This window comes from Balearica regulorum, chromosome 8, assembly GCF_011004875.1.
Source record: "Balearica regulorum gibbericeps isolate bBalReg1 chromosome 8, bBalReg1.pri, whole genome shotgun sequence".
NCBI lineage: Eukaryota > Metazoa > Chordata > Aves > Gruiformes > Gruidae > Balearica > Balearica regulorum.
Window position 1 is genome coordinate 3735465 of NC_046191.1, and position 22470 is coordinate 3757934.

The following is a 22470-nucleotide window of genomic DNA, read 5'->3' on the forward strand; positions in this document are numbered from 1 at the left end:
ATCAATTTTCATTTGCATACTTTGCCTGCTGAACTCCACGCTGCCAATTTAGTTTACACAAATCTCCCAAAAAGCTGTTAGATGGCAATATTTCACATCACTGGCTGAGAGCAATTTGTCAGCCATCCACACATTTTAAATCCACGTTTTCACCAATTCTTTGAACATCAGGGACTGTGACAAACCTTTTATTGGTACTGACACTCGTATATAAGTCACCATTCATTCACCACAATAATGTCCAATAAACCCGAAGGACTTCCAGAAGGGCTGGGTAATAACATTCTTTTAAATACTATCTTGCAGCTGCTTTCAGCCTTTTTTGGTTTCTACATCCCTACTTGTTTTTCAGGATGTGCTTCTAGAGCAGATGTAAGCTTCAGACAGTAGTGCTGCCTTTCCTGGATATGTTTACCCAAACAGCCTCTCCAGCTCCTACAAACAGTCCAGGATCCCCAGCAGTTACTGACACCTTCAAAACCCAACATGAGAAAAAACATGAAATAACCCTCAAAGAATTGAGAAAAAGAAAAGGTTGGTCATCGCCACAAAATACCTTACAAAGAGCATATGCTGATGAAGATAAAAGTTACCTGCTCAGGCATTTAGTATGCACTTAAAAATTAAAAAGCATTTTTAACAATACAATCATAATTTTATGTGAAAACATAATAACAATTTCAAACTATTGCTTTAATCAGACTGCTGCGCCAGCAGACCAGGCCTGGCAGCCGGGGCCCTGCTCCAGCCCAGGTTTACACCATGGCTCAGGGGGCCACTGACAGGTGCAAGGGCCGCGGGGTGGCACAGACCACCCCTCTCACCTCTCCTGGGCTTTTTAAATTTCTTTTTAAAGTAGCCAGCAAACTCCAGACACCACTAGGGATATCCACACAGGTACCAACACCCAGATTTCACCGGTTTGGACAAAGTTATCACTTCGCTATTTGGAAGAGCAGGGAGGGCTCACCTTCCTCCACTCACCCGGCCTAGCCTGCTACCGCCCCCGGCATACCCCCGCCCGTTGCTCGGTTCAAGGCGCCGGGTAAGTCGCCTCCCCACAGTGCCAGTAGCCCCAGCTCCCCTCTGCTGCCGCCGCCCAGGAAGGCCGGTTAACACCTGCCCCACACCACCCGAGCGCCGAAACCGAGACAGAGCTCTTCGTAACCGACATCTTAAGTAAGGGCAGGTGGGCGCTGTCCCGCCAGGTGCTGGTGGCGGGTGCGGCCATCTTTACTCAGGGCACGAGCCCGCCACGGCTCTATGAACGCCATCTTGAGTAGGGGCACACTCTGCTCTCAGCGCTGCCCGTCAGCTGCCTCAGGAGCCATATTTGGTGAGGTCAACCCCACCACCACCACCCAAAACAAAAACCTCACACCAGCTCCCTCAGCAGCCTACGCACAACCCGCAGGGCTCCTACCCCGCCTCTCCCTGCAGGCAGGGCGGCCTCCCCCCGCAGCGGGGGCCGCTCCTCCCCGCGGCGCCACCGGGGTCGGCGAATCAGCTGACGGCGGCGGCGGCGGTTTCCATCATGGCCGCCCGGCCGGGGCGGCTGCCGGCGGGGCCGGGGCGGCGGAGAGGCGCGGCGGAGGCCCGGATCCTGCTTCTCCTCTGGTTCGCGGGTGCAGCTGTGGAGGGAGCGGCGGGCACGGAGCCGCCGCTCAAGTGCGACGAGCTGAGACTGGGGCAATATCCTGAGAACGGCCGGGGCCGTCGGCGGGCGGCGGGTGCTCGGTTGCTATGGCGATGGGGCCCGGGAGGGCGGAGGGGCCGGCGGCGCCTCGCCCCGGGCCCGGTTTGCTGAGGAGGGGGGCCGCTTGCCCAGCCGCCTCGGGTGGAGGGGAAGGGGGAGGCGGAGGGTGTGAGGTGCCTGACGCGGGGGGGGGGGAACCCCGAGGGTGTCTCCGGTGGAAGGAGCAGGAGAGGGAACGTCTGCAGCAGCGTAGGGTTATTTTGGGGGTGGTACAGCCTGTGCTTGTCTGCAGGTTTGGGGTGTCTCTGATTTTTAAAGAGAAAATCCCATGGGGTGACAGACCCCTCTCCTCCACCCCTCCACCTTCTTATTTGTTACAGGACACTCGAGTGAGACGCGGTGGCTTTGCGAAATGTTGAGTCTTCCTCCCCAGTCCGAAGGAGCAGGGCGCAGGTGTTACAGACTCTAGCTGCGAGGCTCCTGACTCTCCAAAGGCGTGCCAGGCCTTCCCCAGAAAATGTTTGTTGATGGTAGCTGGCAGTTATTGATGTAGCTGCAGATCAAAAGTGTCAGGAAAGCAAAGCTTGGAAAAGTTATCTTCATCTCCTGCTTTACTTGGCTGTGGGAGTTCAGACCTCTGGAAATAAGTTCCTGCTCAGGTTTTTTTCTATTCCAAATTTCTGGTGTTTTGGATGTTCATTTTTAGGTGTTCTTTAAATTTTCTATGTTCCTGTAGATTTACTCTTCTCAAACGTCTCAATTTGAAAGTAGCCTGATATTGAAATAAGGGAAGAAGACTAGATTAGGCGTGCTACCTTGTTGCCTTCAAATACAGAGGCCGTGACTGACAAATATTGTAGTTCCTTTAGGTATTGCTGACTGCAGCACTAATTAAACGTGGAGCTTATGCGATATATTGGTGTATTAAATTGGATTAGCAGATTTGCTGTATGGTAATGTGCTGCTCTTATTTTCAGGCATGGGTAGGAAGGAGAACTAACATCAAGGTGCATCTTAAATCCTCAGGGTTTAAAGAGAGTGGAATAAATTACTGTTAAACCTGTTGTAGTGTTCCATATGAAAAATGTTTTCCTCAATTACCTGAACATATATGTGCGATGAGCCTAAAATAGACAATAGTACACAAGAACCAATGAATTGTACAAATCACACAGCATATGGTAAGGATTTCTAACTTACAGCATATATTGACAGTAACTACATTTTCCAAAGAAGTGTTCAGTTTATGCATTTCTGTATCTGCTACATGAGCTTTATAAAACACTGGATTAGTAATATCATTAGTATGAAAGCCTAAACACTTGTGTGGATTGGATGCTTTAGTAAAAATGAATAAATACATTGTCTCTGATTGGTATATTTGTAAGTGAGGTTTCTGGTAAATCTCTTCAATGTATGTTATATCCTCTAGGCTCTGTCCTGCACTACTGTGATTAAAACAAACCATTCCTGTCATACTGATTTTGCATATACTCATTAGAAGAATTGACACGTGACAGAACAGCCTTCAAAATTTTCTATTGTTTTAAATTTCTTTTAAGGAAACATGGTGCCATCCATCCATCAGGAGTTTTTGGTGGCATGAGGCTCTGTTTTGAAAGCACTTAGATTTATTTTGAAGTTAAGTTCTGATGTACTTTGGAGTACAAGAGAAAAATGCTTAAATTGATCACTTGGTTTACTACATTTGTTTTCTGATGTTCTCAGGCATTGAAATAAATAGTCTCTGTGTTAGCTAATAGCACAACAGTTTTGCTTTATGTGCATACATGTTTAAAATATATCTGCATGCTTGTTGTCTTTCATATTTTGCTTAAATGCTTTCATATTTTGCATAAATGCTGAATAATTTTCTTCACTGGGATACTCAGGGATAGTGAAGGTGTTCCAAATCCTTTTAGAGACTGGATGAAAATATATCCAAAATGGATCCTTTTTTAAGTTACTCAGTCCTTTATGTCATCTTTGACATTGTGTCCCTGATTATTGTAATAATTGTCTCCACAGTATTTAAGTCACTTCCTTTTTCAGTATTATCTAAGTAATCAAAAGTTAATCTTCTGGATCGTGCTTGAAGCACTACTGTTTCTGAACAGCTTTCTGTGATCCATCACCCAAACAAACAGTTTAAGGCAAAGCGTCCAAGTAGTCTCATTGAGCAGCAGGTTTGGAGTCTTACTGGCACGACCTTGATGAGAAAATTGTGGCCTTTCCTATATCGGTATATTTTAACTGCTGTGGATTCCCTCTAAATAAAAAAAAAAAAAAAAGCATTGCTTTCTTTGCTTAATTATTTTTACAAGAATTGTCACAGATTAGGCACATTGATCAGCAGTATTCATGTAGGACTTTATAGCAGTTAAGTCCAGACATAACTCATATTTTTTGGCTGTTACTGATACTGACTGGCTGAAATGAATTAACTTCTTTTTTTTGTCCTTATGCAATATGGATAGATATTAAAAAAAAAATCAAAATCCTAGTCCTCTTGCCTGTGTGTATTATTGGAAAATCTGGAAAGAAATAATGAACCTGGCTTGCAGTTTTGTTGGAATGAGCCAACAGTACGCACAAGTACAGAAAACTGATAGAAAGTGGGTGAAGGACTGGGATTTTTCCCTTTAAAATAACAGACTTCATCATTGGAGAGTAATATTTTGGTAATATATTGCAAACTTTTAGCAGATGTCACTTTCTGCTGTGATTTCTGCTTTGGTTCTCTTCAGAGTCAAGCCTTAGCTTAGAATAATAGAATAATTTGAGTTGAAAGAGACCTCAGCAAGACATGTACTCCAGCCTCCTGCTCAAAGCAGCATTGGCACTGAATTCAGACCAGGTTGCTCAGGGCTTTGTGCAGTCAGATCTTGAAAACCTCCAAGGATGGTGATGGTACCACCTCTCTGGGCAACTTGTTCCAATATTTGACTGTTTTCATGATGAAAATGTTTTCTGTGTGTCAAGTTCAGATCTCCCATTGACTCATAATGGAGCCAGAATGGAAATGACAACAGAATTATGGCAGCAATTACCTTTATATATTTTGCTTAATGTGTGTCATGCAAAAAGACAAGTTAGTTGTAGGACTGGCTTAAAAATTTATTTTTTTTAAGAAGGTAATATGTGTGTGTGTACTGTGCTGTGTATCAAGACTGTTGAACAGTATAACTTCACTTGTGTCTTGTCAGAAAAACTCTACAGTACCTAATCAGTTACTACTTAATTTAAAATAATTATTTTTGTTCTCAGTTCAATGTCTGCCAGCACCAAATATTACTTGCAAAGACCACCTTGGCATAGAAAAAGTCTTTACGGGACATGAGGTTGGATTTTACAAGCCTATTGCATGTCGCAATGTGTAAGTACACTATTGGTTTTTGTAATAATTTGTCTTTGTTTTGACATTGAAGTTTTTCTAAAATAGTATGACATGTTGACAGAAGGAAAAAGGAAGGCAGAACCGTACATATGTTAGCCAGTACTTAATCCTCTATTAAACACTATGAGTAGTATAAAGATACCACATGCATGTTTATCAGTAAATCTGTCTCAGCCATGGATATGTTTTTCTTTGTTTAGTTATGTTTCTGTCTTTGCTTTACCTTAGTATTTTACCTTTGCTTTACTTAGTACTTTACCGTGGCAAAACTTTGCCCCAAATGCTAAGGCTGCATTTCACATAGGCTTAAAATCAACACAGCTGCTGAAAGGAGCTGTCTGGGGACACCCCTCCATCCCTTCCCCTGACATACCCTGCTGGGTACTGAATCAGGGAACTGATCTGGGTTTGAACTAACTTGGATCAGTTCCTCAATCTGAGTCACAGTACAGTCGCTTCAAGTGCTTGTGCCAGCACTAGGATGAGGGCAGCTCAAGGGTAAGAGAGAGTGGAGGAAGGAGGGCTGGACTGGGCTGCTCTGTTCAGTGGCCGTACTGGTTCATGTCAGGCTAAAGTGTGCCTGCAGCTTCATCTTAAGTTGTGGTATGTGTGAATGTTGGGGGAGTTTAAGTCTCTCTCCAGTTCCCCAGAAAATCTTGTTTAGAGGAACTGTTCTCTATTTTTAAAGAACCTTTGTATTTAATCAAGTCCTCTGTGTCTTTTAAGAGCCTGTTTCTGAAACATGTAAGTGATGGACCTAGTTTTTCTGAATCACATTGTGAGCAATGGAGAGCTCTGGATACCAATAAATGTTCCAACTGGCCAATGCTAATGATCAGCGAACACCTGTCAGTACCATTTGTTTCTCCTTTTTGTGGGATTCACGCAGGAGCCTTTTTCTTTTGTCCTGCTGGAATCTTTGGAAATTACAACTCTACTAATATTCACTGGGTATTCCTTATCACCCTAGTGGGCATATAACTCTGATGTGATACTTACTGCTCAATAATTTGCCTAACTTAGAAGTACAGCTCTGCCTCTTAGTTTCATAAATATTTTCTCTGTCTTCTCAACAGTCAAAGCTCAGCAAATTGAAGAAAACATATTATTACATCTAATCAAATTTAAATGCTAGCAAACTAGACTTCAGTCACATTTTTGTCCAGAAACAATTGCGTTCCAGTCCCATCTGTGATGGGGACCGAGAATAAGACGAGCTATACTAGTTTAATAAAATTGCTTCCTCTTTGAAGTAGAAAGTAATTCTTACATTTGGAGATTTTAAAAAAATATGTATATTTTTTGTTTAATATATTTTCTAGAACCTTTTTTAAAATGTAGAGTTTTCTATACATTTATTAATTAAAAACCTAAATCTACGTAGACAGAAAAGCGTTGTCCTTATTATGATGTATATTACTTGATGGTGACTATTATTTATGATGAAATTATCAATGGTTACACTACCAAAAGAACTTGCTCTAGCTTTTCCTGTCCCATGCCTGCTAGTATGGCAGAAGGGGAAGAGGACCCTATGTGGGCATGCTGAAAACTCCAGTAAAATCCAACTGTGAATGTAGGAAGAGTTACACAAGCATGCCCTTGATAATGCCCCAAAGCCAGTTAAAAATGGCAGCCAGAATAATATTGCCATCCTTCATATGTATGCTTATAAAAAGTGGTCTTATCACTGTTGATTATATCAGCCTTTTATAAGGCATTTTTAATGTTACCTAAGTGTTAGAAACATTACTTTAAACAGGAATATCCAGCTTGATATTGCAACGATAGGCCTGCCCTTTCTACTGCTTTTTTGGAGATTTTCCAGCATCTTATCTGAGTTTTGATGGAAACCGTAACTGTCTTCTGGCAGAAATAACTGCACATCGTTTAACCAGAAAATTGGTTCAAGAAGGCATCTTCCCATAGCAGGATTGTTCTAGCATGGGGACAGCAGGTTAGTCTCTATCCCTGGGTTTTGGAAGGGACAAATCAGCAAGTCCTTAGCCAAAACTGTAATTTAGCAACAGTCCAGATAACAGTTCTGGGATCCAGTTACTTTAGAGCAAGACCAGGAGATGTGGTATGTTTGTATAAGTGGATGTGTTCAAGTTCAGTTCCTCCTAGTACTTAGTCAAGGGAAATTTGTAAGTGCTAATAAGGTTGCTCCAGCAAAGAAGTACTGGGAGTCAAGATTGCTCTGGTTTGGTTTTAATTTGATGTTTTGGAGGTAGATTTTTTTGGTTTGGGTTTTTTTTTTGCCAAATTCTAGAATTCCCCACATTGGCACTCTGTCATATATTTTGCTTAATATGTGCAGGCCCTGATGCTGCAGACTTGAAATGTCCATTGTTCAAGTATTGCCATTCCAGGCAAGGAGTCCAGAAAATGATAGTCTGTGAAATTCATGAAGTTCAGTGTGGACAGGTCTTTGAGCAGTACTAAGAGACACTGAAAGAGCACAGAAGCCACTATGACCTACAGCAGTGCCTGCGTAGTACCAACTGGTGTGGCAGAGCAGGAAGAAGAAGTTTTTACTGTGGCAGCTAGAAGAAATGTATGCAGAAAAAAATAAAGATTGGATGAGGCTGAGAAGCAAGAGAAGATCAGAAGAGCAACTGAAAAGAAATTGCATCTTTTACCCAATTGTAGAAATTCCTATAGGTGCCTGGGATGTGTTATTTTCCTAGTTGTTGGTTTAGTCTTCAGTGCATATATTTATCTGTAAGAGTGAGTAAGGTAAAGTAAGGTAAAGGAAATACAAGAGTGGGTGCAGCCTTGTTACAGTGTGAACATGCTTCCACTTGATACTAGATTTCTTCTGCCCTTCAATTTGATGTTGACGAGGCTGCAGACTGTTCTACTTTTAAAAGCATCTCAAAGCAAGTGCTCAGTTTATTGCTAGTTTTGATCAGGAGCATTTAAAATTAAACTGTGTTCCCACCTTTTATGTAAGAGCTCTTTTTATGCTTTTTTGTCCTTGGAGGGTTGTTGACACTTTGTAGTTGATAAACAATTTCCAACAGCTTATCTCAACTTTTAAATAAAACCATTAGTGTTCTTTACAGTGGAAACAAGACAGTTCTAAAGATGATAATTTATGTTACATTAGGTTCCAGGAATGCCCAGTATGTTCTGTGTTGCTAATAAGCGCTAAGTAACAAATATTGAGGTAAGAGTCATGATTTAATCACTTAATGTTGCCATTAAGTTTTAAAGTCAGTAAATCTAGATAATAAGCAAAAAGGTGGATCTTTATTTGGCATTGAAAGTGCTTAATAAAGGTGCTTGGACCTTTCTTAGCTACTGTCTTTTTGAAACTCTATGTTTTATTCAACTGTCAACCAAGAGTTTAATTTGGGCTTATTAAGTAATTGCTGGCACATAGTGGTACACATATCAAAACAGTGAATTATTGAATATTTTTTAAGTTCTAATTACATTTGGGTTTGCTTTTCTTTTCAGAAGCTAGCTGTTTGCCAATGCAGCAAAGGATGCAGCAAGTTCTAGTATTGATAGCTATCAGTTTGTATTTAGCTTATTAGTGTAAAGTTCACACCAGCAGTGACTGAAAGTTACAGGTAGTTAGGTGGCCACATCACTCCAGCTGTTGGCAAGATGGTGCCAGTTAGTATAAATCTCAGAAAGTCTGTTGTATCTGTGTATTTAGTGTGGCTAACCATGGGATGCTTAACTTTAGAGTACCTCTCTACCACTGTGCATCTTTGTACAGTTCTTTTCGTTTGTGAGTTTGTGCCATTTACCACCTTTAGAGTGTAGGAAATACATACACAGCTTACCCATTTTCTTGAATCCTTCCTGCGGCTTCTTCAGCCAGTGGCCATGGTTCATTTCTCCTTCAGATCTCATTGCAGTTACTGTCTCTGCTGACATCTCACCTGTCTATCCTGTTCCTCTTGATTTGGCTGCATGTGAGACTAATGCCTACAGACAGTATGCATACACCTCTTAGCTTTCTAGTGTTGTCTCAGTAGGGCTGAACTGTTAGGAAGTGCTCTGTAAAAATGGGAATGTGTCAGCAACTGATTTTTGTGTCTCTTGACAAGAAATCATGATTTAGTTTCAGAATAATCTGTATTCTGCAAGAGTATACTTGAGTTGCAACAGCTGAGGTTGCTTTATGGAGGATGCCTACCCAGTTTGAAAGCTTAACATTATCAATTCCGTGTCCATTAATTGAAGATAAATAACAAGTCTGTTGTGGTTTGTTTTTTTTTTAAACTGAAGCAGCAGGCAAATGACTCACTACTTTAATTTTCAAAAGTGAGAGTGAATCTATTTTGCAGTCATTGTCTACATTACTTGTTTCTTTTGGCAGAAATGGATACTCCTACAAAGTGGCAGTGGCTCTGTCCTTATTTCTTGGATGGTTGGGAGCAGATAGATTTTATCTAGGCTATCCTGCATTAGGTAAGTTTATTTCTTATTTTTAATTTGAGGTAAAGCTTATTGTTTTGACTGAGTTGTATGTGTATACTTACGTTTTGAGTAATGAAGGCTGACAGTCATAGTTTTAATATTTACAACTAGAATCCTTACTTTATTGTCAAATAAGATAAAATCCTGCATTATCCTCAGCCTGCTGTTCTGTTGGAGTGAGTGGTGACAACTGGGTATATAGTTGTCCAACAGATAAAACCCTAATAAGCAAACATAATTATTGCTATTCATAGTTTTGCTTTATGTTTGCTTTGCATTGATGTTTACCACAGCATTCTTTGTGACAGAAGTGGGCTTGGTTGATGTCTCTGCTACTGAAATGATGCTTGATTTTACCAGCAAAATAGTGGACAAACTTTACAGTAAACCTAGTGGTTTGGGATATGGAATTTATTCTGGCAAATGCATACCTTCAAAATAGCTCATAATATTAATAACATTTCTGCAGAAGCTGGGACCTTTAGTAAGACTTACCTCTGGTTAGTGTTTTCAGGACCTGATTCCCAGGGTGATGGTGCCACTGGTTTCTATATAATGGAAGTACCTTAGTGTGTTAGAACTACTTTCACTGGCTAGGATTTTCTTTGTTTCTGAGCTGGACAAATGGAGTAAATGTAAATCTAGATAGCATGGAGCAATGAATTGGAAAAAGCTATACATGGTAGTATCACTTCAGCTAAGAATTTTGAGTTTCTGCCCATTAAGTGCAAACCCTTGGTTTATTAATAGTATTGTCTGTCCTTCTCTGTAATCTTGTGTTAACATCTGCATCTTTTTTTCCCTGAGATTCTGTCATTAGCACTTACTTTGTCCATCTGTTTCACAAAAAGATGTATTTTTGGAAGCGGTCAATAAGGTGCACCTTTTTGTTACACCATTGGATTTGGTATAATAATTTGCAGTAATTATTTTGCAATATATTATAGTAATGTCGATGTATAAATCCTCTATTCTTACATAGAAGTTCTTTATGGCTCATGCTTGTTAACCCCAGAGGAATATACTGTAGCCAGTAACCAAAGTTAAAAAATTTGAAATTAAATTCTTCCACAGTCAAGTTTTCAAGCTTTTGAAAGGTAAAAAAGACAAAAGTAAATAGATAAGAGTAGAAAAGGAAAAAAAAAAATCCATAAATTGGATTTCTTGACAGTGTTTGATTGAGGGCTGGGGTTTTTTAGGTCATCCGTGCCTTGGTAAAAATGGTTAAGAAAGGTAATAGCATTGAAATATTTTTTTCAAGCCTAATGAAGACTGTAAATGCTCTTTGGATTATTTTTTTCCTTCTCTTTTGCTTAAAGAGAGCACAAACAGAAACAAGCTATTGCATATGAAGAAATCAGGAAGGCAACCTCTTCCTCTCCCACACACTGTGAACTAAACCATAAGTTATGACTGTGTAAGAGCACTATTTTTCCCTCTGTGTTTTAGAACAGTTTATTTTCTCAGTGTGATCTGCTTGTGGGGAGGGAAGTGGAGGAAGGAAAAATATCAACTTTACCCTGCACTCCAGAAACATATGCCAGGTTCAGAAACAGTTCTACATCCAGTAACAGAATGGAGCAGCCAGTTCCTCAAGGAAACTGGAGCTGCTGCTGGAACCAGCAATCATAAGAGAACTGGTGGGTTCCTAAAATGCCAACTGGCAGTGAGGTTCAGGACCAGAGCTTGAGAGGAAATGGTACAAGGAATGTCACAAGTAAATATCTGAAATGGGTACAGCACTTGATGCAGAAAATAACAAAGTAAACTGTTCACCAGAGTTTGACATTATTTCATCATCCTAACCATCGTTTCCTAAGGCTAGAATTTATTTCGCTGGCTGATTCCCCTGTGTTGCGTTACGCTACTGCCAGTACTGAAACCCAGGCTAACTGTGCCTGGCTGCTGCAGGCCTTGCGCATCAACCACTGGGAACAAGTTGTTTCAAACAATTATATACTTTGTTATTTGCACGTTTAAGTGGCACCACTTTAGTTGTAATATGCACACAGACTTTTCTTCTGATCAGCTGAAAGTCCGTCCTGCTGCTACTCTTTCAGCTTTGTGGTCATTAGGTGTAGTTTCCCTGTTCTCTCTGACTACTGAGGTGTTCCATGGAGAGATTATAAACTGTCTCCCTGGAGTTTATAAATCAGGCTAGTTTCATCTTGTCAGCTGTGGGAGCTATATCCAGACAGTGGGACGCTCTTCCTGCAGCATGCATGCACTTACTCCCCCACTCTCCTCCATATGCAGCCTCATAAACGGGGCACGGGGGAGAGGAGGTGGTATGCGGGACAGATTGCCAATTCTGAGAGAGGGGCTGTGCAAAGGAGGAGACAGAGCTCGGGAGACCTTCAGGTGTTTGACTGAGAGCAGTCTCGTTCTTTGGTTTTACTAGCAGGTATTATGCAGCACAGCACAACTTGTGGCTTGGGGAAGAGGTGCTCTGGCATGCCACGCTGGCTGGTGTTATCAACATGCTTGTCTCTTGTGTCAGAATTGGCGTTTTAGCAGGGAACTGTGTTTTCTCTGTACAGCATAGCCTACAACTGACTTAAATGCAGCACACAGGCATTCCTCTTCATACTGCGTATGCCTGGCTAAAGAGAAAAATGTCTTCACAATGAGTATCTCATTATCAAAATAACCTAGATGTTTGCCTAACTCAGCTGAAGTGTTACTTACAATACATATACTACTCATTGTATTATATTCATTGTATAAGAAACTACTTATATTAAAAAAAAAAAAATTCAAGACAGCCTCCTTCTTCTGAAGGTATTTTGCAAATGAAGTCTGCCTTGCATGGCAACTTTGAATGAAACATTTATCTGTTAGTTGCTATTCCCATATATTTTCTATTAATCTTTCATTTATTTATACAAAAAATACCATTTCTGAATACTTGTTAAAAAGAAGTGCTTATATATATGGGTGTATATATATTCAAAATAAATTACTATTTCAGCAAAAATATAAAAATTATACAAAGGGATTATCCTCCAAAGTAGTGTGTTTTGAAAATCAAATCAGCATGTGCTGCAACTCATGATATGGTAGAAAGTCTCTTCATAAGTAAATTTTGCAGCTCAAGTTGGGATTTTTTTCTGTCTGTGCCTCAGTCAAAGAGAGGAAAGTTTCCAGTAACTTGGTTAGCAACTTTTGCTTTTTCTTGTTTAAGAATATTTATCTGTTAAAAAAAAAAAATTAATGTTTAAAATCTTTAAGGTGTATTCAGTATGTGGAAATATGAATATGCAGTTTGTTTTTTGCCCTGATAGTTAAAGATCTTGGACTTTAGTTCTGCTTCTGGGGGGTGCGTGTGTGTGTGTGTGTATATATATGTGTGTGTGTGTATGTTTTGCAGGTTGGGGAGACAGTTGGGATGTGATTGCCACCAGAAACCTATGAACTTCATAGTGACTGGCTTAAAGCTACAGTTCAATTTTTTTTTCCTTTTTTAGGTTTGTTAAAGTTCTGCACTGTAGGATTTTGTGGAATTGGTAGCCTAATTGATTTCATACTTATTTCAATGCAGGTAAGTCAGGGCTTTCAAAACAAGATACAGATCTCTTGTTTGTTAAAGCTTTGATTTGATTGCTAATTCTTTGTTAGTATTTTAGCATTAAGAACTTCCGTGTACTGAAAAACAAAGGCATTTATTTTAGCTCTGTTTGTAGAGTGATGTTATAGAATATGGATATGAAATACCAATATACTTGTTGTTTGAATTAAAAATTAGATTAGCTATCTATAAATGCTTGTAATGAATAGCTTGGAAGCTATAACACCATAAATTCACTTTGTCAGAACCTGTGAGCTCTTCATGTGACACAGAGTGTTGGACATTTCATGACATCTCCTGCTGTTCCCAGAATCCTGAAGTTCTGCATGGCTTTGTACTGATGGAGCCCATCATCTGGGGTGCCCAGGCAGCATGGGCATCTTCTGCCTCTCCTCCAAATACAAGTCCCATATCACTTGAGAGCTGTGACTGTAGGATTCACGATGGTTAAATCCCTAGCTAAGTTGACATCCTGTGACGTCATGAAACTGCCAAATTATTCTTATTCTACAGTACAATTACAAATTGCCTACAATGAACTTAAAATGCGTTGTGGATATAGAAATTGTTTATATAGGTTTATAGAAAAATATTTTAAAAGCATACATCTTTGTATATATGTCTTTTAAAGTATACGCATTCTCAAATTCCTTTCTATGCTATTGCAGTGATCTTGCCTCAGATCACTTACAGATACAGTTGAGAGTATCTTTCATCTCTCCTTTTTCATCTCCCTGGTGACCCCACATCAATTTAGCATTTCTAGAACAAAAAAGCCATGATCTTCTCTCCATTCCTTACCTGTGCAGTATTTCAAAGATACTTGTCATCAACCTAATTCTCTCCTGCCTGCCCTCCTTTGTTCCAGAAAAGTGGTTTGGAGCCCACTCATTTGTTAGCCTGATTTTGTGGCTCAAATCCTTGTCGGCTTAACCTAGTACCAGCGCCTGGCTTGTAATTTCGTTGATTAGAAGCCCTAGGGAAATGTTCCTTCCGAGACAGTGCTTGCTAAAATAGTTAAACTACAGCGTAACTTCAAAATAAATCTAGTTTCTGTTTGACTAATTAAGCATGACTAATTTTATGATGGGAAAATTAGCAGTAATTGAGACATTAGCACAAAGTGTATATTTCACTTCATATTCAAAAGTCTTGGTTCTTTTTCTCTTGTAGATTGTTGGACCTTCCGATGGCTCTAGTTACATTATAGATTACTATGGAGCAAGGCTTACACGGCTCACTATTACCAATGCAACATTCAGGAAAATGCAGACCTATCCTTAACCCTGGCAGTAAGTGTTACAAATGCATAGGTGCATTTTATTTTTACAGATGGATCCAGTCTTCCACTGCAATTGCTGATGACTTATTAATTGCACTTGATCAGAACTGAATATTAAATGTACATTCAACAAAAATTATAAAATATGAAAATTCCTCAAGTGAATGAGTTTACCTCAAAGGCGCCAAGTTTCTTTGTGACTGCTCTATTTCTGTGAGCACGTGGTTTGTTGCAAAGTTGTACCACTTGTGAAATGTGCAGACTTTTGCAATTTGCACTGATGTTCTGTGTCTGTAAGTGTAATTTAGAGTGGTATAGAGAGGTGGAGAAAGAGTTGTTCAGAACAACTGTGCTGATCTTTAGTCCATTGATGAGTTTTAGCATGGATGGGCCAGGATTACACTTGGGGTCTGTTTTCCTAACTGTGTGTGGCAGTTTGTAAATGAACTTCAATAGCCCAAACAACAGAAACTGCCCTTCTATCCTGTTAGTTAAAATCCAGATGGCCTTAAATCTTGTGCTGGTGTACTATATGAAATTCTATTAATCGAAAGAAGTATTTCTGTAAAGGTTAAAGACAAATTTTGAACAACTTGCAAAATTTGGTCAGTGCAGATCAGCAGTAGAAATATGCATGCATAAAAAATAGAACTGTAGATGACACATCACAAAAAAGGAGGGGGGGGATCTTGGGGTGCCCTCCGCTTAGAACAGGAAATAATCATTCTGCTTATTTTGATTTTTTTTTCTTCCCTTGAAACCATCCATAGTGAAATACATACCTTCTTTTTCTGAAAATAAATTGGTGCATGTGTTTTACAGCTACAGAATGTCAAAAAAAGTGAATTCTTTGTACTAATCAAGCCCTTAAAAGGTTCTTGTTTTAAATCAGTTGTGTTTCAGTGAAATAAAGTCTGTGTCTTTGAAGTTGTCTGACCAAAGTGTTTAGGACAACCAAGATTTACCTAGATGTTCCTTTAAAGAAAAGTATATGCACACAGAGACAGAAAACACATCAACAGAATCTTCATGTTATTTGACCAACTTTAAACATTCCCTTGACCTTTTGATGAACGCTGGCAGGAGCTGAGAAATCCACGTGACAGAAACTTTAGTGTAGATTTTTTTCAAAACTTGGGCCATTCTTTTGTTTTTCAAAAGGTTATTAATGTGCCCACAAATGGTATTTTAAGGGAATTACAAAAGAGATTCCTAAATTGATTTTTAAAAGTGCAATTTGTGGTTTTTAGTCTCTTTTAAACCTACATTAAGACTGGTGCACAGAAAGCTTTGTAAAGAAATCCTGTTTTTTTCCAAATTCAGTGTAACCTGACGTGCCATATAATGATAATAAATCACAAGGAAAACTTTGTGCTTAATAGTAATTCTTCACGCAAGAAAGATGTAGTTTTGGAGTACTTGCTAACATGCGTTTTACATGTGGGCTCAAAGAGAGCAGAACACTTTGTTAGCTTTGTTCACTTGCCTGGTATTTGTTGCATCTTCCTTTTGCCCCTCTTTCACTGAATGCTCTTTGTGCATGTCAGTTTTGTTTCATGAAATACTTTCAAAAACAGACAGGAAGTAGACAGAAAATAAATGTCTGAATCAAATAAAATCTCATGGCTAAGATCATCCCATGACTTGTCTGCTTTTTGTTTTTTAACGCTGAAGCTGATAATGTAGCTGTGAAAATAGGAAAATACCATGGATATTATTATAAAAAAATAGCCTTGGGCAACTGATGACACAAGATTTCATTCTAAAATGTATCTCCATGTGTACAAGTAGCAGAGGGCTTGACTTAATGATTTCAGCAGTCCATCTTGTACTTCATTATCCGTAAAAGAATACAGGAGCTATTTTGTGTGAATCAGATGAAAATAGGAGTAGGTTTGAGGTCCATCAGATAGTTTGTTAATCCCAGAAACCAAGTAGCCAGCGCAGGGAAAGATTTGCTATTCCACGTTACAGTGTTTCTGTAGAAACAGAAGCTGTGTGTCAACCCATCCTGGAAATAAAAACTGCTATGGGATTCTTTCATCCTGGTGCCCTCTGGTTTGCGATACCCACGCATGCTCTTGTCAGGACTGCACTGCTTTGCCATAGCAGTCAGAATGAAGCCACGGGTGACCAGGCAGAGCAATATTTCGAGCCTTAGCAAAATTTTATTTCTCTTCCCTTCAAATGGTATTCCACTTGATCCTCTATCTTGTACTAACAACTTTCCACTTCTTTTGCAACCCACTCCTGTCTGTAAAGCCTTTTAGAAATTAGTGCCACAGATGGTATAACCTTTGGAACTTGTATTGGATGCAGTTGGAATTATGTTCCATATCTGAACACGCGTATCTGCGTTTCTATATGCTTGTTTAGTTGTCTAGCTGAAGTTTAGCGAGGGTTAACTGAGTAAGCAGATAGTACTGCAGGGCCAGTAGAGAGTTAGTGAGGTCTTTGTTTTCATCTTGTAATTGTCAGATATGGCATGTTTACCATAAGGGCTGTGAAAAGTGTGATGCAAGATGTAAAGCTGTCCCACTGTGTTAATAATAAATTGGCTACAGTAATATTTATCAAAATGTCTGTCCTATGATGATTTTCTGTGTTGCTGCCTGCTTTAGCTTTCTCCTGTCAATCAAGTTGTCCATCCTGGTGTTTGCGTAGTTCTGATTGCTCTGACTGCACTGGAATAATCTTCTCTCTGGGTTGTTTTCCCAAAAACAGTTGCAAAGCAATAAAAATAATTAGACAACGTACTATATCATCCTCCTGCTTTATTCCCAGACAAAATGATATCTCTTGGCATTGCAGATATTCAGGAATCCTTTCAACATTCCGACGAGACAGAGAAGCTTTATTCTGTATCTGTAAAAATAAAGAACATAAAAAGTAAGGACCAGAGATGACAAAAAGAATTTGAAGTGCCTAGCCTTTAAAAACCTGTATAAAGCTATTCACTGAAGATGCTACAGATCCATGCCAGGAGTTAAATCCAAATCTTCCCTAAGTACCAATGCAGTTCAGTCATTGCAAAAATGACTTTATAAACCTGTCCTTTTTTTCCTTTTTTTTTTTTTTTTTTAATGTCCATTTTAGGATTTTCTGCAATGTGCTTAGCCATGAACTGAAAGAGCAGTAGCTGGTAGAAATGTTCAGCTTTGGGCACTTTGCATTTTCACTCGCACAGTGCAGAAGTGGTTGTACTTAGGTGTACTTACTGGATTAATAAATTACTCTGGATTGTATTTGTTCAGTTAGGTCAACCTCTGCATCTTTCACTTGTGCTTAGAGCTCATTTTCCAAAAGAGCGGATTTAGGGATATTTTAGAACAAACTCTCTGACTAGTTATTCCTCCTGTAATTTAAATAACAACTATGCTACGGCAACTTCCTGTGACTGTATATTGTTATCCTAACAGTTTCCCTCTCCACAACCACCCGCCACTCATTACCTGAAGATATCACTTCTGCTTTCAGGACCTGATAACACCTTAAATGTTATGTTTTATTATGTTTCCAAAGATGTATTACTGTACATCTGCCAGTAAAACTTCTCAGCTCCACAGGAAGGTCTTTGTGTTTCAAATGCTCCATTAGAATTTTTTTGGAGAACATCTGTTGTCACCCCATCAAGAATTGTTTCCTTTGTTCCTCAAGAGTATATTCAGTTATATTTGCTTACACAGCTATGTCTATTCAGTCTTCTCACATCTCTTCTCAGTGTTTTTTTTATTTTATTTTTAGATTCATTAGGTGTTTAGTCCATTTCTGCACTGAGAGCCATTCCTGTTGCTTCCTCTGCCGTTTTCAAACCTTCTTCCTCCAGAAAATGATGCTGACAAAAATAAGATTGGGTGCTTAAGCATCCAGTTGGGGAAACGCCAAAGGCAAGATTTTGCAAGCAACTGTATGTTTCCGTTGTCTCGTAGGACTGTCACTAATTGTGTGATTGCCGATAATTTCACTAATATGTCATACAGTCTTTCAAGCTCGGTGTAGTCTCATTCCTAACTACTTTGCCGTTTTTATTATTATTAATGGTCACTATATGGCTTCTCTAAGAAATGCCTCATTTTAATTCATTTAAAACATGCTTTTTAACCAGCTACTATGTTCTGGGTTCAGCTGACGTCGGAGTCTGCCAAGAGGTGAAATACAAGAGGTTATTCTGTTTGCATCTTCTGCCTGGATCCAAGGAGAAAAAATAGTTTAACTTTAAGCATGTGCTTAAGTGTTTTGCTAGACCGAAATTTGATCAAGACTCTTCCCACTTTCTTCCTCTCAATCCATCTGTGTTACCCAGAGAGCCTTTCTAATCTCTGTGAATTATAGGAAAATTGCATTTTATATGGAAACCTTAGCACTGACAGTGTAAATGGCTGATAATATTTGATACAGCTCTATGATATCCTATATGTTGCCACTTCCTTTTTTCACCTCAAAGCTACTTCTCATTTATCAGCTCATTTCTCATGTATCAGCTCTGCCTGTCCATGTATCGGCTACCTTTGGACATTCTGCCACAAGTTCTCAAGTACCTCTAGGAGGGGTTGGACTCTGCAGAGCTGAATCAAGTATGTAGAAATGTCATGGTGTCAGATCAGGGACTCTTTTATGGGTAGGAAGCAAAGACACATTGGGGAGCAGTAGATGTCAGTAGGAGGAGGTTGTAGGTTTCAGTTTCTGCAGAAAGTATGTCTGAAACTTAAACCCGTGTTGTCTCTTTGCCTTCTGCTTCCTGAAGGTGGAGCCAAACCCCCTATCAGATCTCCACATCTTCTGAAGTTGTTCTTTATCATACAGCAAAGACTTGGCACCCCGGTATTTTTCCTTGCACGACAGAGAAAACTGGAAAGTGGATGTGAGGATTCTGTCTGGCCAAGGTGCATTTCTCACTGCGCTCACTCTGTAGACCTAAGAATGTAAGAAAGGAAAAGGAAGGAAATATAAGAATAAGAAGGGCAGCCTCAATACTGTTTGCACTGTGTGTGATGAAGAGCTAGTTCCATAAACTCCCAACAAAAGAAAGTGTTTTAAAAATACTGCTTGTCTCAAATAGAAACACCTTGCTTTTCCTGGGATTTCTGATTTATACTCTTTGTGCTTCATTATAGTCTCAAACATACCCATGCTCCGATAAGTCTCCATTATACATTTGAATGGCTGCTTTCAAGACTGCAGTGCTCTCTCCGAGAAGCACAGTTCTCAGGCTCTGCAGATGCATATGACACAGCAGAATTTTAGGCAGTATAAAAATTGTAAAGATCAGTTTCCATTACTGTAATTACTATATAAATCCTATCTTTAAGAGGCTTAGAACAGGCCTATTTAACCTTGGTTTGAGCTGAGGTTTGGTCCAAGTCTGATAAGTTGAACAACAATATCTTTTTCTTTCTTTTCTTTTTCTTTCTTTTTTTTTTTCTTTTTTTTTTTTTTTTTTTCTTTTCTCTGCAGCATCATAACTTAGTGGGGACTGGGGTGGGGAGGCAGATGGATCCAGCGCATCCTCTGCACTCTGTCTCTGACAGGGTGGTGGCTGTAATCAGGCAAAATACCTGTCCCCAAACAACAGCAAGACTAAATGAGATAGATACACATTTTATTACATCTGAAAAGCACCGTTTCTCCCCTTGGAACCCATGGCTGCTTCTCTTACACAGCTGTACTCCAGAACAGGTGTGTGAGACGGCTCGGAGGCAGGCGATCCACAGAGTGCAACTAGAAGCACTTGAGTAAACCGTCAGATCCTGCACTCTTTGGAGGGCTATAGCAGTAATTCCCATCTTTTATGCCATTTGCATCACCTTGATGAAAGCAAAGGTGTTGGCTGCCCTGGTGCTTCCCTTTCGGGTAGCTGAGATGCCTGGAGCTGCCTCCAGCTGCCTTTCAGGTCAAAGCATTCAAAGCTGAGAAAGAAGTTGGCAGCACCGTATGCAGAGGTTGGTGATATCCTGCTCCATTGCTTAAGCATGCCAGACTCTTAGCTGTAGGCCAGGGATATGGATAGCCATTACTGGCTCAAAAGAAAGTCTGGCACAGCATTTTCCATGTCATGAACCTGTTCTGCGGTGTATGCTTTGCCCCCTAGTCAGTAGAGCCGTAGGAATGAATTTATTTATGTATTCTGTTTCCTTTACACAGACTCTTCTTCAAAGTTCTTTGGATTTACCGTGGGGAAAACATGGCAAGAACATGTAAGAGGAGATCACTGCCTGCGAAGAACTGACTGTGTTCACCTTGAGCCTGATGAGGCTGCCCACCATATGGATTGTGTTGGCAGAGGCAGAAGCCTGGGGAATGCAGAGGTGGGGGGTAATTTTTAGGGCTTTCATTCCACGGTCCCATTGATTATAACCCTATTAAGAGGATGATGCATGCGACTTTTAAGTTATTTTGTTAACTAAGTGTAAGCAATGGATGTGTCATGCTAACAAACATAATTGCTGGTGTGTCTAATACAGTATGAAAGTACAGTATAGTGAATTTAAAAGGTTGTGGTAATCTAAGAATGTTAAAAGGGAAATGTGTGCCTGGGGGGTGTGGGGGTTGGGGAGAAAAACGACTTACTTGACATTCACTGTCTTCCTCCCAGCTCCTTTGCTAAAGTAGGAACAGAATCGGAACAAAAAAATGTTTGTTTTACAGCTGTACCAAGTTACGGCGTGGACTCGTGCTCCCCCCCTCCTCTCCCACTTGCATCAAGTACATCCTGTACTTTTGGCAACATGTTGACTGGATATTTAAAAGCTGTGAACTGTTCTGAAAGTTTCACATACTGGGTTATGGGCCATGTGTGTTTGATCAAAATTCAATTACTGCACTGTACCATGCTTGGAAACCTATCATCCCAAGTTATGAAGTATGACGAAATAGGCTAATCTAATTGGTTCAGTATGGGAGCAGTATCAACCAAGCTTGTTATGATAAATAGCTTCCTGTGTTAAAGGTTCTCTAGAGCTTAAGTATCTTGGCTCACCTCCCTCTACAAAATAAGAATAGTGTTCCCTGGGAACAGTTACATCACTGTCCCTCTCCTACATTCACAATTAAAGGTTTGTGGATTTTTTTTTCATCTTGCTTTTCCTTGAATAGATAAACCCTAGCCATCTCCCCCATTCTCCACTTCTATCTCCTTCCCCTTCCCTCAGGTTAGCTCGTGTCGTGCTTACCGTGAGTCTGCCTGTTCTGTTTCAGGGCTAGGTAAGGGAAGCTTGACCAGGATGCCAAAACCCACCCTGGGCCGGAAGCTGGGGTTTGTGTGGTGGTGTGTCAGTGTGTATGACATGTCTGTTTGTATAAAGGTTTGGAATTTTTGATGCTAAGTTAAACGTGGAAGCACTTTAATCTTTCTAAACATCTAATAAAAGAACTTTTGTATAGTGAATTTCATACCTCTGGATGTGCTATTATCTTCCTGAAACTGAAATTTTAGTTCATCAGTAGTTAAATGCAAATCCAGTGTGCAAGTGCTGGATTAAGTCTAAGGAAGGACTATGTTCTAAGCCTGGATTTGTAGTCGCTAAATTTGTCACTAAGACAGTGAGCTGTCTCCCGTGAGATGATACTGGCTTCGTGATTTTATCTCGTCCATCTTCGGCAAGAAGTACTTAGCTGGGATTTTGATGTCACAGTAATGGACAGTGTCAAGGGAAAAAAAAAACATGGAAAAGTGCCTCCTTATGTTCTGGTGATTAATTTTTTTCCTTTTTTGAACCACACCCCCACGTGCCTCCTAACTCAAGAAATCCCCTTCAGGCAAAATAATTGTGTGATGATCATTTTACAAAGATATAATGTACGCCTGATATTGCAAAGGCCTTTAACATTGATGAAATTTTTCCCAAGAATAAAGTTGTTCACTTACTTAAGGATTGGTAGAACGAGTCCTTATGTAAGTGAGTCTTCGTATTAGCCCCAAGACTGCCTAATACCTGGATTAAGCCTGTATGGTGATTAATGCCTATTTACTATATCTGTTATCCTACTGCATTTTGCTCTTCAGCCTTGATTAAGCCCTTTGCTTTACCATTTAAAATGTCCTGCTTAACCTTCTGCTTACAAACGTACACAGTGCTGAGGTCTGCATT

The 22470-nt window shown here is 39.9% G+C and overlaps 1 protein-coding gene across 1 annotated transcript; it reads left to right on the forward strand.

The window, feature by feature from the left end:
• The first annotated feature begins 1491 nt into the window (after positions 1 to 1491).
• Positions 1492 to 21767, forward strand: TM2D1 (TM2 domain containing 1). Its single transcript, XM_075759245.1, has 7 exons — positions 1492 to 1692; positions 2804 to 2877; positions 4964 to 5072; positions 9433 to 9524; positions 13001 to 13074; positions 14275 to 14393; positions 20525 to 21767. Exons 1-6 carry the CDS (start codon positions 1535 to 1537, stop codon positions 14383 to 14385), a joined length of 618 nt encoding a protein of 205 aa, XP_075615360.1. The 5' UTR covers positions 1492 to 1534; the 3' UTR covers positions 14386 to 14393; positions 20525 to 21767.
• Positions 21768 to 22470: the final 703 nt, after the last annotated feature.

Excerpts from the sequence above, each read along its gene's own strand:
- TM2D1 (XM_075759245.1), top strand. The coding sequence starts at position 1,535 with ATGGCCGCCCGGCCGGGGCGGCTGCCGGCGGGGCCGGGGCGGCGGAGA. Across the intron at positions 2,878-4,963 it reads TACAAATCACACAGCATATG|TTCAATGTCTGCCAGCACCA; the intron begins GTAAGGATTTCT and ends TTTTGTTCTCAG. Across the intron at positions 9,525-13,000 it reads TCTAGGCTATCCTGCATTAG|GTTTGTTAAAGTTCTGCACT; the intron begins GTAAGTTTATTT and ends TTCCTTTTTTAG.